Source organism: Balearica regulorum, chromosome 9 (assembly GCF_011004875.1).
Source record: "Balearica regulorum gibbericeps isolate bBalReg1 chromosome 9, bBalReg1.pri, whole genome shotgun sequence".
Taxonomy (NCBI): Eukaryota; Metazoa; Chordata; class Aves; order Gruiformes; family Gruidae; genus Balearica; species Balearica regulorum.
Genome location: NC_046192.1, coordinates 17,623,735 through 17,640,098, shown reverse-complemented (window position 1 = coordinate 17,640,098; position 16,364 = coordinate 17,623,735). Strand labels below are relative to the sequence as shown.

General features: G+C 41.5%; 1 protein-coding gene across 22 annotated transcripts in view; it reads right to left on the bottom strand.

Annotated features, from left to right (window-relative positions):
* Window positions 1-3,066: 3,066 nt before the first annotated feature.
* The window catches only part of LRCH3 (leucine rich repeats and calponin homology domain containing 3), a 70,896-nt gene continuing 57,598 nt past the window's right edge, over window positions 3,067-16,364 (bottom strand). For 12 of the 22 annotated variants that reach the window (XM_075761334.1, XM_075761354.1, XM_075761339.1 and 9 more), the window contains 3 exons: window positions 14,719-14,856; window positions 12,420-12,497; window positions 6,817-10,146 (listed from right to left, as the gene is read on the bottom strand). In XM_075761334.1, coding sequence (XP_075617449.1) covers window positions 9,946-10,146; window positions 12,420-12,497; window positions 14,719-14,856 — 417 coding nt within the window. In that variant the 3' untranslated portion in view covers window positions 6,817-9,945. The other 10 variants (XM_075761347.1, XM_075761349.1, XM_075761353.1 and 7 more) reach the window with 1 other exon arrangement.

The following is a 16,364-nucleotide window of genomic DNA, read 5'->3' as shown; positions in this document are numbered from 1 at the left end:
CATATGGTATGGAATATCCCTGTGGCCAGTCTGGGTCAGCTGTCCTGGCTGTGTCCCCTCCCAGCTTCTCAGATGTCCCCCGCTTTCTCATTGGCAGGGCAGTATGAGAAGCTGAAAAGTTCTTTACTGCTTGGCAACAACTGGAATATCAGTGTGTTATCAACATTATTCTCATCCTCAATCCAAAGCACAGCACTATACCAGCTGCTAGTGAGAAAATTAACTCTATCCCAACCAAAACCAGGACAGTCACCCTCACCTGGGCTCAGGCAGCGCTCTGTCAGTACTGGCATGAGGTCGGCAGGGGGTGAAAACACAAGGGCAGTCAAAGCACACAGGTTTCCTTCCCACAGTCCAGCAGAATGTGAGCACAGACAAAATAGCTCCAAATACCTTCTGACCAAGGGAAGCAACAATGGAAAAGACAGCCGGCCACGCTGCCTACAGGAGCCGGTCTGTCACAGCTGTACGCACCACCCTGGGCACCGTCTCTGCACAGTGAGATGAGGCAGTGGGTGGGGAGCAAAGTTGCTGGGGAGCAGCGTGCTGCTTTTTTAACCAAGAGCAGCCCTTTCTCCTGCCATGACTGTCAATTCAAGCACAATTAGCCCTGCGGTGGAGCTAGCCACTTCCTGATGCTCCCATGCAGGACAGTGAGCTCAAGCCATACAAAGTCTGCTCTGCTCTTTGTGACCAGCCTGTGCTGGCCCCATCCAAACGTCCTCGTGTCCAAGCTGAACTGTGCCAAAAGCTCTAAAGTTCAAGTGAGATGACTGAAGTTGTGAGCAGAGGGCCTTTGGCACAGAACTCAGTCTCAGCGGGAGGAAAGGGGCTGGTGCCCGACTACCAGGCAGAGTCGGTTGTCAAGGGAGCACTTAAATTTCAGACACTCTAGACAAATTTGCGTTAGAAGTATCGGTACTACTGCTGGAGCACTGCCGCTTACTTGAAAGTGGAACGCGTTCCTGTTCCAGCACTGGTTCTACATTCTTTTGCTTTCCGTGGTTCCCTCGCAGTGGTACGAGCAGGTATCGCTCCAGTGGGTGCTGGCAGGAGCTGAGCCAGGGCTGCGCTGACATCCCATGTCTGCACTGCGGCTCCTTATTGCAGGAGGCGCCTCAGAACAACCCCAGGAGTCATGCTCCTAATTTTAACTCATCTTTTTCATGTGCTGCTGGCTTGGTACATTTAATTTCAGACTAGTATTTTCCATATGTGGCGAATGTTAACAGGTGAGCTGTTTGGGTGGAGGGAACGAAGTTTGATCGTAAACCCTTGAAAGGTTTTGAGCTAAGGAAAAAGCAGGCAAGAATGGAGGGGCAGTAGAACTCCGCTGTTGACATCAAACTCCAGGCACACATTAGTGATAGAACCAACTGAAATCCGAAGCATGGCATCAGCTGGGCTTTGTTTGATTTTCAGAAGAGAACAAAATATAACATAATTCCAGGGAAAAAATCCAGGGATTCTGCCAAGGCTGGACGCCCCCTCAAGCCCCAGTTCCTGATGTCAGCATAACAACACTTGTTTTTATGGTACATCAAATTCCTGGAGCCACAGTGAACGAGCCAGTAGGAAGTTAAACACACTGCACTGGACCATGAAATAATTCAAAACTTCCATTTCAGTGACCGGTATTTCAAAGAGGAAAAAACCAAAAAAAGCCCCCAAAACGATAAATTGCACAGGCACAACAAAGTCTGCTTCCAGAATCAGGAAGCTCCATCTCTGTGTGCATAGGGGAAGGGGCACTTTTCATTTCAAAACTGAAATAATATCTAAAAAAGCAACAGTAGAATTGGGTTTGCTATTCCAGCAATGGGGGGTGTGTGCTGACATCTTGAGTCCCAACACAAGCGCCCTGGGGTAAAGGTCTTTAACCCGGCTGAACCCTTGCGAGGACAGGAATAAGAGCAGCAGGCCCTCGCCAGGGGACAGTGGCCACGCTGCCACCCCTCTGCCCAGCTCCACCGGACTGCTCCGCTGCAATGGCCTGTCCCAGAGGCGCAGCTCTCCTTGCCAGCCTTACCTTGCTCCATCAGAAACCGCAGGGGACTTCTGTTCCTTGGCTGTACAGCTGCCACGTAAACAGGCTGTGAACACCCAGTAGTGGGACCACAGAGTAGTGTCCCAAAACTCAGCAGTTTTGAGGAACTTTGCCAGGGTTTGTACTGCTCATTTTTTTTCCAGCTACGGAGAGATGGGATCAGAGTTCACATCCGTGATATCTTCTGTGGGGAAAACCAGAAATCACAAGCCCTTTGGAAAAACTGGTTTCCTGGGAGGTAAATGGAGGAGAAAGGCTGGAGACTGGTGAGGAGGAGGCTTTAGACAGAGTGGGGGAATGAACACCTGGAGAGGGCTGGGCAGGAACCGAGGTGTCCCAAGTGACTGATGGGGGCACCACCAGGACAAAGAAGGATGCTGAGGCAGCTTGGTGAGCAGGGACCAGTACCGCAGGGGTATGCAGCGTGTACCAAATAGGGAGGGTTTGTGGGTCACTGGCAGTTTCTAGACCCTGCATTTATTTATTTTTGTCTATTTTAATAATAAAAACTAGCTGTGAGGAGCGAAGAAAAGAGGAATAAACATTTTGGCTAATAAGAACAAACCTTTCAAATGCTGTGGGGGCATGAAGCAGGGGTGCAAGTTTTACGTATCAAACCCAAGATCGGATAAAAGCAACCAACAGACGAGAATGGCAAGGAGCGCCAGCACTGGCAGCAGCAAGCTCCCCAAAACAAGAACGTACATTTTCCTTTGAGAAGGGGGGAAGAAGGGTGTGGAGGTGTGGGGAGGGAGCAAGTGATTCTGTACAAAATTGCTGCTTCTCAGTGTTTGGGAGAGGTTAAAAATATCCCCAGAAAAAGTTTCTGATGTGGCTGCAGAATGTGTGTAAAAACATTAGAATTTTTCTATCCCAATTAACTATGAAAATCAGAGAAACAAAGCCAGTCCGTTAACTGACGACTGTGATGGTGGGGAAGGGGAATAAACACCTGACATGGAGGATGTGATGTTCGTCGATGCAACAGAAAAACAGCAGGAAGAATACTGTAAGCCCTGTAAGTTTTAAAACTTTATTTCAAATTACCCATGGTTTCCTTTTATATTATAAATGTGCTAGAAGTTCACACTACTGGCAGAATACAGGCAATTTAAAATAAAGTAGACAATATTCAGACACATTTATATGTAACAGACTTAGAAATTATGGAATGTATTTACAGACATACAGCACGGGATGAAGCTTTAAAATCCTTTACTCTATTAATTACACGTTTACACTGTTTTCAGAAATAACAAAATTAGAATCGCTTTGTAAAACATCACAATATCTATACAAAAGAATTTTTTTAGATGTCCAAATTCACCTTAAAAGTCCTCTGTTTCTAAAACATTTTTTCAAAGAACCATTTATAGTCATAAAAGGATAAAAATACCATTTGCCATCGGGTCACTACCAAGAACAACAGAGGTGTTCTCAGCACTGGAAGTTGTCTCCGATTTATTTTAAGCAGCCCACTGAGGTGGGGGCCGTATGAAAGCCTCCCCCTTCACAAGGGGGAAGCCCCAAACCCCGGCTGTTTTGCCCCGATCCCCGCAATGCCATCAGGGACTCCCGAGCGCCCGCGCCGCTTGGTGTCCAGTGCGGAACCCTGCCGAGCCTCAGACGCTGCTCGGTGCTCCACACAGTCCAAGGAAGGACAGTGACACAAGGGAGTCAGTGTGTAAACGCTTGGGTGGATTCCTCCCACATCCTTCAGCACAAATGCCCCAGAGAGGAAAGACAATTGCCTCTTTGCTTTAACACACAAAATAGAATTTTACACGTTTTCTTTAAAATATTTTTTTCCTGGGATACAACAAAAATTGCACATAAATACACCAAAAAAATCCCAACCCACTTTGCAAAAGAGAACTGACCTTATTTTTAGTATAACACATTAAATAAACCATATGATGAAACTTCAGGTTTGGATTTTTGTTCTAAACGTCTGGTCAAGATTTAGTGTTTGCCAGCGTGAAAACACAGGATTATAAACATCACACTAAGATGATCGCGCATATTGAAACTGCCAGAGTGAACCATTGCTTAGAACAGTGAGTGACGCTGAGGACACGCTGCCCGCCCAGACGTGCAACCATTGCTCCCGACACGGACTCAGCACGTGCACCGCTCGTACAGAAGCATGGCAGTGTTAACCAGACACGATAGGAAATGGCCATTTCTTGCAGTTCAGGCTCAACTCCCCACCCTGTTAATTACTAAAAACTAGTATTAATGAAATGTCAAACTTCCACCAACCTGAAGACTGTTAAGTTTCATTTTCCCCAAGTGCTGGAAGCTGGACTGGAGTGAACACCACACCCTCACAATTCCTTGAAGGGAATGGTTTTCTTAGAATGGGAAGATTTAAACAGTCCATGAAGGTCGTGCTATGAAAAAGTAACACGTCCTGATAACAATACAAGTGACCTAATGTTGAAGACTAAGGTGAAGTCAGTGCCCCCCTCTTTCAAATTGTGTGCAGACACAAACGTACGAGAAGCATTTGTGGTCTGTACTGTTGGCTGCGAGTGGCAATCCTCCACTTGGCAAACAACAGCAGAGACTTCAGACACTTTTATGCAATCATTTAACAATTACCAACACTTTAAGTGAAACACAAGAGCAGCTACTTAAGGAGGAAAGTACGTCTGTAGGGAGCTGCTCTCTTCCTACATGTATTGCAAATTATTGGCATTTTCATTTCTTGCAGGGCTGAGGGCAATGTGGTTACCCAGTATGAAAAAGCTTCTTTTTTCAGCTGTGCAGTTTTAAATACCCTCCAGGTGTTCTTCTCCATTTGCAGCGTGATCAACCAATGCCAATAAGAAGCAACTGGAATAATTATGTGAAATAAGGGATTCGACAGTCACCGCAATGGACCTTGAAAGAAATACATGAAGCAAAACGGAGCGGAAATAAAACTGCGAAGCAAAACGGAGCTGAAACAAAACTGCAAATCAAAAGGGGAAAAATGCAGCAAAGACCAGTCCTTGCCCCTGTCTCTCAGGGCAGGTTTTCTTCAGCAAGAATGACTTTTAGCTAGCCTGCTCCCATTTCTCCTCCTTCCTTTATCCCCATGAAATCCCCTTGGTGTATTCTGCTTCCAATATATCCCCAGATGCAACACCTCTGATGCCTGAAGTTGGCCTTGGACCCCATGCAACATGCATTAGTAGCATAATGTTCCAGATGTTTTAAATTGGCCAAAACCTAACAAAGGAACTGCATGGGTGCAGAACTGGATTTTGCAAGGCCTTTCTTGGGGCGGGGGGGGGGAAAATTGGAACTGATCTGGTAGAGAGCTTGGCCTTGTCACTAGGACCACAGAGAGCTAGTCTTTGTTTTGCAGGTCAATTTTCCAGCAAAATGAAAAACTTGTTGGCTCCCATTCCTGTATATTGAATTTCCATTTATATGTTAAGGAAAGAGGAAGGAATTAATGGTAGCTCTGTAAAACCAGCACATCTCTACATAAACTCCAATGATAAAAGGCTTTATTTATTAAAGCCTCACTAAACCCACAACTAGGAGCTACCTTTTGCAACAGATTGCTGCTTTGGCAACATGCAGCCAACCTCTGGAAATTCAGTAATTATGTTCTTAAAATGTGTCTCAGTGGCTGGAACACTCACCTGTATTGGCATGTGTGCACGGGATAATTCAGCCCCTAAGAAATGTATTATTTAATAATGGGTTTCTAATGATTAGCATGGCAGGCTGTAATTCTTCACACTGCAGTGAAAACATAGACATGGTTCTTGATGACATCTAGTCATCGTTTGACTAAACCACTGAGTAACCGAACGCATCCCTACATGACCAGAAGGGGAGGTGAGGGGAGGTAGGAGATTTGCCTCCACTGATGTTGGAAACATTTTCGGATAAAGACATGTTAAAACCCAAACAGAAAGTGAACCCAGCAAGAATGCTAATGCGATTAATACAGTTTGAGCAGTTCTGATTTAGTATCTTTTAATTAGGATGTTTCTTGTAGAGAAAACATGCAGTATTTTTTCCCTTCGGGGGAAAAAAAAATCAGTTTTCTTTTTCCTTCAAATTTTAAGTAATGAGGACATGCCAACACAAGTTGCAGCTGCATAAGGTTCGACTCCGTTATCAAACACTGCAGGTTAAGAGCGTGGGTTGCAATTTTTTTTATATGTAATAGAAATAGGTGGTGTTCTTTCGAGGCAAAGAAATTGCCTTTCTTTGAACCATGTGGGGAAGGAAATAAATTTCATTCCCTATGCACCCACTGCAGCAACATCCTTTTTTTTTAAGAAACAAATTCCCCTAGGAATGGCTTTCCAAACTCTACACCCATGTCTTCAGTCGACAAGGTCAGTTTCTACAGCTGGCCCCAACAGCCAGCCACTGGCATTCCCTGCCCTCCTCCCAATGAACTCTCTCTTTTAAATAAGGGGCAAAAATATTGATAATAAAAATGTTATTGGAAACTGTTGTGATCTCCAAAAAAAATGGAGCAATGAAGTAAAACATTCCTGTCAGGAATCATTGAAACTCATTTCCTTAGAACAGAGCTCTGTGTGTTTGGATGTACTGCATGGGCAGTAACGTCTTCACGTCCTTCTGCTTAGCCAAGGTAACCCAAAAGGTCCTGGAGGTCTTTACACAGCAGACAAGTGGTGAAGTTGCTGCTGCTTTGGGGGTGCCAGCTCCAGGAGCGCCTGGACAGTCACAGCTACCTGTGTCAAACCCTTCTCTTCTAAAATATGTAGAGGCAAACATAATTGCTCCTGAATGGGGAACAAAAAGACAAAAACAAAATGGATGAAAAACACTCAACTGAAAAGAAAAAAAAAATTAAACAAAAGGTGACTGAACTATGAAATGTTATGGACAGGTAGCACACACACACAGAGGTATGAAATGAAATTTCTGCTTGTGACTGAAGAACCGTGAACATGACTACTCAAAGGAGGAGGCCTTGGGTAATCCTTGTTTTTATTAGAAAATCGTACAAGTAAGAATTTGAAAAAGGATTGTGGGAGAAGTGGGGAACAGCAAATTGCCCTGTATCTCTGCCCACACTGAAATGGCAGCAGTTGATGAAATCAAAAGTAGATGAACTTACGGAGAAGGAAAAGCTTTGCTTCAACATGATGAACCTGTGACAACAGAGTAGGAAAGGAACCACAGCTTCCTTTCCAAAACACAACTGCCTTTTTGAGGGAGTCCTTGTGTAGCAAGCCTGTTTAGCTATCAAACGTGAAGAAAAGACTCGCTTTAAAGTGAAGAATGAAACACTAGTGTGTGCTATGGAAACACTGTGCGACGAGCCTAAGAGGAAACGTCATACTTAAAAGCAATTCTCATCTCATGAGACACACTGCCCATCTGAAGTCCTTCTGTCTGTATGTGCTGATCTCTGTCCTTACAAAAATTCCTTGGAAAGCACGAAAAAGCAGAAAGAACAAGTTGGTTTAAGGAAAAAAACAAACCCCAACAACTTGCTTCTATGTATGACTGAAATAACCTCACTAATAAATATAGAAAATGCCATTTCTCCTGTTCAAGGCAATGAGAAATTGACAGTATATTTAGAGGCAAATATCCATCCAATGTTATGTGTGAGTCACTACCAGTTATTTATCTTCCAAAAGCACACCCGCTTAGCAGGTAACTTCCAAAGTAATTCTAAGGAATAAGAGTAATACGCACAATGCAAAAAAGAGGTTTCAAAGAGTTTATTAATAATTGTGCTATTCTCAGTCTAAGATGGATTTAAAGCCTCATCCTACGTAAGTCCTTGGCACACCTTGGCCATCCTCACTCCGCAACAGTCAGGATACATGTCCAACAGTTCTCTGTATCTGTGGAAAATAACCGAAGTGTGTCCTTCCTATACAGCTACAGAGATTATTCTTCACGTGTTATTTCCACAGCAACCTGCATTTCTCCGCTCTTTGAATCTTTACTGATTTTTGATATTAAAGAAATCTTTCAGCATAAACAGTGGCAACCAACACTCCTCCCGCAAAGCTCAGAGCGGAGAGAAAACAAATGAACCCAGACTGAAATTCTCATAGTAAGCCATATGATCAGGCTGAAATGCACTTTTCTTTCTTCCAGCAATTTTATGTTATCTTGAAAAGTGTGCTTTTTGAGAAAATACTCGTAAACTTGAGCAAACATGCCTTATCTTTTTTCTTATGTAAGCAAATAGATAAGGGGAAAAGCTTTGGAATGACTCCATACCACAGACAGTCATATGACAAACAAACTTTAAAAACTGGAAGGCACTGTTAGTGTAAAACCCCTTGCAGCTTTTATCACAGTGTTCATTAGAAGAAGTTAAAAAACATAGGAACTGAGCTCATTTTAGTTCATACCAGTAAGCAGTGCAAAAATAGCTTATTTAAACATAAAACAATCTCCCCCCTGTCAAAGGTCCCCTCTTTCCTCAAAAATGTTTTGCTTGGACAGAACACTTTGTGTGATTTGGAAAGAGGGCATTGACTCCTCTACTTGCTCCTTTGTTACATACTCACTTTACGTTACAATAGCTTGTGAGATCCATGTACACATAACACATTTTTACTGGTAGCAACCACATTTGCAACTGAACTCCTGTGTATCTTAAACTGTGCTTCAGAGTTGTTGCCAGGTTAACTCTGGAATGCTACCACCACTTAAACTGGGCTTGCAAGCCATTTACCGTATTTTCAGATGTAACAAATTTATTGAAAACACATTTGGAACAGCTATTTTACTTCACACTTACCTGTCACTGGTCTCTGAGCAGAGTTCCCTGAATCAATCTACACTCTGAGGAGACATGGTCTTTTGCACATCACATGGGAAGTGAATCCCCTGAAGTCCTGAGGTGTCCCTGAGACATTAAAGCATTAAAGCACCAGGATGCTTTTCCTGGGGAGGGAAAAGCTTTGAAGCTTTACAGAAGACTACCTGAGTTTTGTAAAACAGTGAAGACTGATCGTGCAGCTGGGACTTATATTGCTGCAATTGTATGTTACCACAGTCTCTGAAAATAAGAGGAAGAAGGGAATAAGCATGGAACAAGCACGGGCTGGGGTGCCCACCATCAAGCGGCAACTCGAGAAGTTTTTGTTAACTTTTATCCAGAGCACAGTAAAATGCTATGGCAGTCCGTGGCATCTGACAGAATCTTAAAATATTTTTTTCTGTCTGTGCCACAAAACTTTTTTCTCAAAGTTGTTGAAGAGCTCAATTTCTCTGAAAATTTCCTACTTGATCTATTACAAAGCTCAAGTAGCTCGGGATTCACTGACAGTTATGTTAAAAATCCTGACTCAAAGTAATACACCAGAGTCTACAAATACAGGAAATCAAATGCTCAGACTAAGGGACTGGGGGTATGAAAAAACCACTATCAGTTACAAAGTCCTGTGGACAAAACTTACCAGACCACGTCTCCTAAGACTGTGAGATCTCATCAAGAACATTGACATTGAAAAAAATACTTTGCATTCTTTAACATTTTTCATCAGATAATCCTCAAGCAATTTACCAAAGCGGGTGCAATTCCCATTATACAGATGTAGAAACTGAGGCATAATCTGTCAACGCAGTTTTCCCAGTACTGCATCACTCGTCAGCAGACTATAGCATGCACTCACATGTCCTAACCTCAGTCCCTCGCTCTAGCCCACGGACAGTGCTTCCTCCCTTGTAAAAGCGTATCTGCTAAACACAACATAGCAAATACAAATGTGAATTATGCCACAGATAGTTGTGTGGGTGCACCAATGTGTTTACACATCGTACTTGTCACCTCTGTCCCATCGGTGGGAAAGAAAGCACTTCATACACACAGTCTTGACAAAAACCAAAATCTTCTCCCAAGCACCGGAGTGATGGAGGGAGGAAGCAGCAACACTATCCTTCAGCTAGAGAAAAAAGACCCAGCGATAGAACATACAGAGTGTTAGCATTAGAGTACAGTAAAACACCACAAAGCCCCAGAGCTGAATGGAAAGGGAGACAAGACTGGATTCTTCTGAATCTGTCCCCAGGGAAAGAAGAGTCTCAACTGTTCTTTTAACGCTGAGGTTTAGCTGAAGAATGTCAGAAGGGGAACAAAGATTGTCCTGTCCAGAGTGTGTAAGCAGGAAGGGAAAACAGACAGAAAAAAAAGGTCAGTCAGTTAGCCATAGCAACATCCACGAAGCAGTCAGTCATCAGACATCTCAGATACAACCTATATGTTTGAGAAGCGTATCACAGCTGGTTAATTCTCACAATCTGCAAGACTCCCATTGCAAAGAACTCACTTAATGCAAATACTTAGTGTTCAGTGAGGTGTCTGTCACCTGTACAGCTTAAACATACAACAATCTTTGTTAAAAACATAGCAGATTACACACACCTTAGTGAAAACCATTTTTCTCCAGGGGAAATGAAGAGGCTATGGGTTTCTAAGATGCTGTTGGCACCAAGTACTCAAAGCTAAGTCTCTGCATGTATCTTAGTTAATGAAAACAACAGGACAAGGGCTTATTTATATGTAACTGTTGCTTGAATGCAGTATCCTGCAGAAATATCTATTACTAATTTGAGTTTAAGTGTTCTGTAACTATTCCCACTGTGCATCTTTTCCCTCCCTTTCATACAGGTAACTGCTGCAAATCAGTGAAATCTAGATGCACATATCAATCTGTTCAACTGTCGGTTTCTTTTGATGAAAGGGCTTTAACTAGCAAAGTCCTATAGAAGTGGCTGCTCCACTGTGGTGCCTGTAATGAGCATTTTCTAAAAGTAGCCTTCCTCTTAGAAGGTAAGTATTTCTACATAGATCCATACTTTCAGAAAGCCTTTTATTTTTGTGATTAGAATTTAAATGAAAGGAAATACCTGCAGGCATCTTTTCAAGAAAAATACACTAGGCTGCCACGCCATTCTTGCATACAGATATCTTATGTTCACATCTCAGGAGATATGTAATGTAGACGTGTGAGAGCAACTTTAGAATTCAGGTGGGGGTATTTCCCCAAGTTTCCCCAGAGACACTCTCCTTGAACTTTTTCACATTAAAGCAAGAAATATGAGAAAAACAGGAGGGTCCTAGACAGTAGGTGCAGCAGATATAGCAGACTGGGTCTAGAGGGGACTTTTTCTTGAGCGGCTTTTTTGTTTGTTTTTAAATGTGGGTAATTTCAGTGATTTGCTCTGTACTGCAATCCCATAAAAGTTACATCTTCATATCTGAGGGAGCTGTAAATAGGGAAGCTGAGATGGAACTGAACAATTTCACCCCAGATGAATTTATATTGTGCAGTTCTGCTGGGAGGAAAAGTCTAAAGTTTCTTAGGGGACCAAAACTGTGCAGGATCTCCAAGTACTAACAGTCACTTACAACTCCCTATCACATTCCAACGCAATTCACTACTGAGTCATGTGAAATTGCCAGGCAGCAAAATAAATATGCTATACTAAAATACCAATGGCTCAAATGGCTGCAAGTGAAGCTATCTGAAAACACCAGAAAATACTGTATGACTGACTTGAGAGCACTGCTTTTAGAAATAGCTGGGAAATGAGTCACTGGGTCTACTTTTCCATTTCACAATACAAAGGAAAGAACACAGCACCTACAACAGAAACACTAATGCTGAGCAGTATAAGAAACCAAATCAATTAATGCACTAGAAGAAAAATTAAGAAAAACATGATGTATGAAAAGTATGTGTACTGAGACAGCTGCTGAATAAGCCATAGTGGAAAGGACAGGACAGCATAAAACAGGATAACCAGACTCAGCTGGGCTATTTTATATGTTCCCACCTCCTAGCCCTTCCAAGCTTCAAAAGAGAACATGGAATAGCAGAAGATAGGCTTCTACCACTGGCACGTAACAAAAGGATTAGGATCTATGCAAAGGTAGCTACCATCAGAGAAAGGCCAATAATACTGCGACTTGTTGGTAAGACAGTAAAGATGTTCACATAAGAGAATTATTTTGAAGGAACATGAAAAGCTTAGGGATAAAAATAACACGTGCAACACATCATCCAAATTTTATTCCACTGTTAAGCTGTCAAATATCTAATCTTGAGAAAATGTAATTGTTTTAATAGAAATACCTTGCAGTTCTAAAAGCATACTCGAACTGCATCAGCTATTATGAATTTGAGGCACAGCAGTACGTGAATCAGACCTCCGATAAACTATATCTGACTTCATTTTACTCTGGAAGACAATGCAAGATAAGTCTGATCTATACTGTGAGACATAGCTTATACCTGAACCTTCTAAACTTTTAATAATTTTGTTTTCATCAAATCTTTCAAATAAGGTTTTATTTTCTGAAGCATCATACAAAACTGCACCTGAAATAATGTATCAAGATAGTAGAAATACGTACCTGAGGCACTCCAATCCTTCTGCAAGCTTCCAAAAAATTCTCCACGTTTCGTCTGCATTTTGCCATTGTAAGCTTAGGCTGCAAAGAAGTAAAGGAGGCAGATATACAGTGTTCTTAATTGGCAGGATTTTAAAAGATCTTTATTTTTTATTTAAATAGAACTCTTCATAAATCTCTTTGCCAAAAACATACTGCACAGACATAAGCTTGTCTAATTCAAAGCAGCCTCTGTTGTAATTTACTTTTCTCTAGAAAAGCAAGCCCAAATTTCAAAGCTATTTTATGAAAAGCTAATTTATGAATGCTGGATGTTCTCTTTAAAAAAGACAGTTCCAAGCTGTGCAATATTTATATACAAGGTGTTACATAAAACTGGCTAACACTTTTAATGACTACAGTATAATAATTTTAAAAATATATTTTGAGTGAAACACACATGCATGGCTTTCATGCTGTGATTTCAGAGCAATTTCATGATACGAAGCAATCTAGAGTCTGTTTTGGATTACTACAATACAAAATATATAAATATCAAACCATATTTCAATTAAACTGATAAAAAAATGAAGGCTAGATGAAACCAGGAAAGAATGGAAGAAAAATGGAATTGAAGCTTGCTGCTTGTAAGCCTCTTGTCAATGTGTTTGATGTAGCTGTTTGAATTGCACTCACTGGCATTTTTTCAAGCAAGCTTTTTTCTGCAGTTAGCTTTCACACCTCTACACAGACATACCACGGCACAGGCTCTGTCTTGTTTCTATTCTTGAAGCTTATTCTTTTCTGGTTAAAGAGACACAAGCTTGTTGCTCCTCTGAACAAGCTACCCACAGCCTACGTAGCAGCAGGCAGCAGCCTCCGTGGGTTCTATACTTCTGTCTGCTCCATCCCCTCAACGTGCCATATTTCCCCACCAAGAAAGCAAGTTAAAGGCTAGCACTGACTTTCTCCCGAAGGATGAGGAGAATACAAAGATCACATTGTGACTGAGGAATGACATGATGCCTCTTCTGCTCCTGGAGCTGTGCAGCTAAAGGCTGTCTCTTCCTTGGGGTTTATATGACAAAGCCATGATTTAATCCCTATCACAGAATATTCAACAGCACACAAAACCAGGCCATTGAAAAGATATTCTCAATGACGCAAGTCTTCTGAATAGCGGCTGTATGCCTTTTCTCTTAATGAATCCACAATCTGCCTAAAATGTTGGCGTGTCCAGCTCAATCGTTCTCAAAATAATGAGGGCATCTGCTTGTTCACATTAACTCCAAGGGAGAGGAACCACAATGATACAGTAGGCAGTCCTGTAAGTGCCAGTTCAAATTCCAACCAACACAAAGACTGACTCCAAAATAAGGAAAAGCAAACACAACATGCATGCTTCAACAACTTCTCCCTGGAAAAAACTTCAGGTTTTGTTCCTTATTCATACAATTTAAAGGTGCATAACAAGCAAACTGCCTCTCCATACTACTTTTAAGTAGCTGACACTAAATATTTTCACTGAACTTTGACTTCCACAAATACAGATTAGGTAAATAATTTGTCATAATTTCATAGTCCTTGACCTTTCTCTAATTCTGTGCTTTCCCTACATCATTTGCAGTAATACACCCAGAAATATATCATCTTCATTGCTTCCCACAAACACTGCAGTTAGGCAGGGTAAGAGAAACAACTTTAGAAATTTTCAAACTTCTCTGTGCACTTCCTTCCTTGCTCTCAGCAGTCCCCAGCTACAACCATCTTTTTTCCTGTTATCACAAAGGTATGACTGGATTTGTTTTGTTCCAGGAGATGCTGTTCTCCAAGTAGCTCGAGTGTGCTCTGCTAGAATTCCTAAGCAAAGGAATTTGTAGTGCTGTGAAGTGGACACAGGAACCAGTTTGGCTTCTCTGCCTGTTTTCACTGTCTTTGTAGTGGGATCCTAAACCTTGTAGAGAATGTTCTTATTTTCCTACTATTTTCCTGAACTTCTTGGACCTTTCAATCTTTTGAAATATCCTATTTCAGTTTTCATGCTGAACTGTCTCTTATTTCACTAGTTTTCAAGGTAACATAGAAATGATTTGAAAACGTTAACATTTTCTTACAATCTGTGTTAGAAGTAACTTCATTTAAATGAAACATGCAAATATAATTTCTTTTAATGAAGCTATAGACCTTTTTTAGACAGAACAAATGGTTATTTTTTTGTCACATGTTCACAGAGGAGAATGCTGAATTTAGCATTTGTCTGGATTACAAAACTTTGTTGGATGTTATTTTGGATACCTATAAAATACTATCATAACATACTTACAACAGCAGGTGAGGGAACATGAATGCTGGGAACAGATCGGGGACGCACATGATTTGCTAAATGGCACAGAACGACACCATCGGTGAGAGCTGCTCCAAGATCACTGGGCAATGACACTTTCAACCGTGATTCTATATTCTGTAGAAAAATGAACATGGACACAAAAAGTAAGAGCTGTTTTCCTCCAACTCTTTCATTCTGCAGAACATTTTGTAAGAGGCATTACAACTCTGTCCATCCAGCTGAGTAATGCCAAGAAGGGCTCTGCACACTACCGTGGCCCAGAGCTGACCACAATCTGGGAGCCCTTAAGTTCAATGATGAATAGTTTTCATTGTATAGCACAGGGGACTAATACAACCATTATTAAAAAGTAATGGAAATCGGGAACAATATTCCTAATCCTACGTATTCTCAGAGAATGGTTCTGCCAAGGGAAGTGAAAATAATTGTCTTTGTGGGTTGGAGGACAACAGTTACCAAAAGTCACGATAACATTTTTCCCTGTAAAGAAAATTCCAAACTACTTGACATAGTTTTAAAGAAACGAGGCAGTTTAGCATCTGAGTAGGGGAATGAATAAAATTTCAATTCAGGCTTTTAATCTTATTTCAAATGCTGTATGAATTGCATCAAGCTGTTAAACTGTATAAAAAAAAGTATAAAAAAAATTTAGGCTTACTTGGGAAGCTGAACAAGACGACAGACTACATACAAACATTCTGAGATTGCAGAGCCTCTCTTATGTTAACAGCACCAAGTTTTGCTTTGTTTTATTTAAGATAACTTTCTCCTTTTAGGGAAAGGAGATTGTCCTTACTTTAAAATTTACAAAGAGAAGGAACTCACTCTGTCTTTGTGGGGTGCATATGGCTTTTAAAATCAGCTTTAACAAGTAGGAATTCCCATTTTTTGAGACAGTTCGAACAATAAATTAGAGGACCTCAAGGAATCCCTTCGTGCTCTCCAGAATCAAGTCTGGGGCAAAGCAGAGCAGTACCTTAAAGCCATGTGGCATTTTTCAATATTTGTGTGCGTTGCCATTGTACCTGGGCACAAACCAGGAGTGTGGTGGCCCTGAACAGGCAAAAAGCACAAGTATGAGGAATATTTGTGCCTCAGATGTTCTGCACTTAACTGAGAGTAAGGCAAGAATCAATAGACAGATCCAGAGCACAGAAGGAAACCGTGCTGTCAGCATGACTGGCAGGAGTCTCTGAACTCCATCTGCTTTTCTGTAGGCTTTTCTGTGGGCTACAGCAAAGAGGAGTTTTAAAAAAAGATATTAAAAGGAAGACAGTGAGGCAACTTTCCAGGGAGTTCCTTACAAGTGCAAAGGCTAATAAGGAAGAAAGAAAGCACACGTTCTTTTTAAAAGCAGAGATCACCAGAAGCTGAGAAGCGGGAGTCAGCACAGTGTATTTTAGAGAATTTGAAGCTCACTTTATCCACCACAAAACCCAAAGCGAACACCACTGCTTCCATGTGAAAAAAACCCCACTCAGACTGTACAATGCCATTTAATTTTAGTCAACTGTACACCATATTGGTTCAGTGAAAAAAGTCCAAAACACAAGGAGAGTTTTAGCAGCGTGCACACAATGCATTTACTAAGATGTCCATGTACTGACTCCGGGTAGCACTTA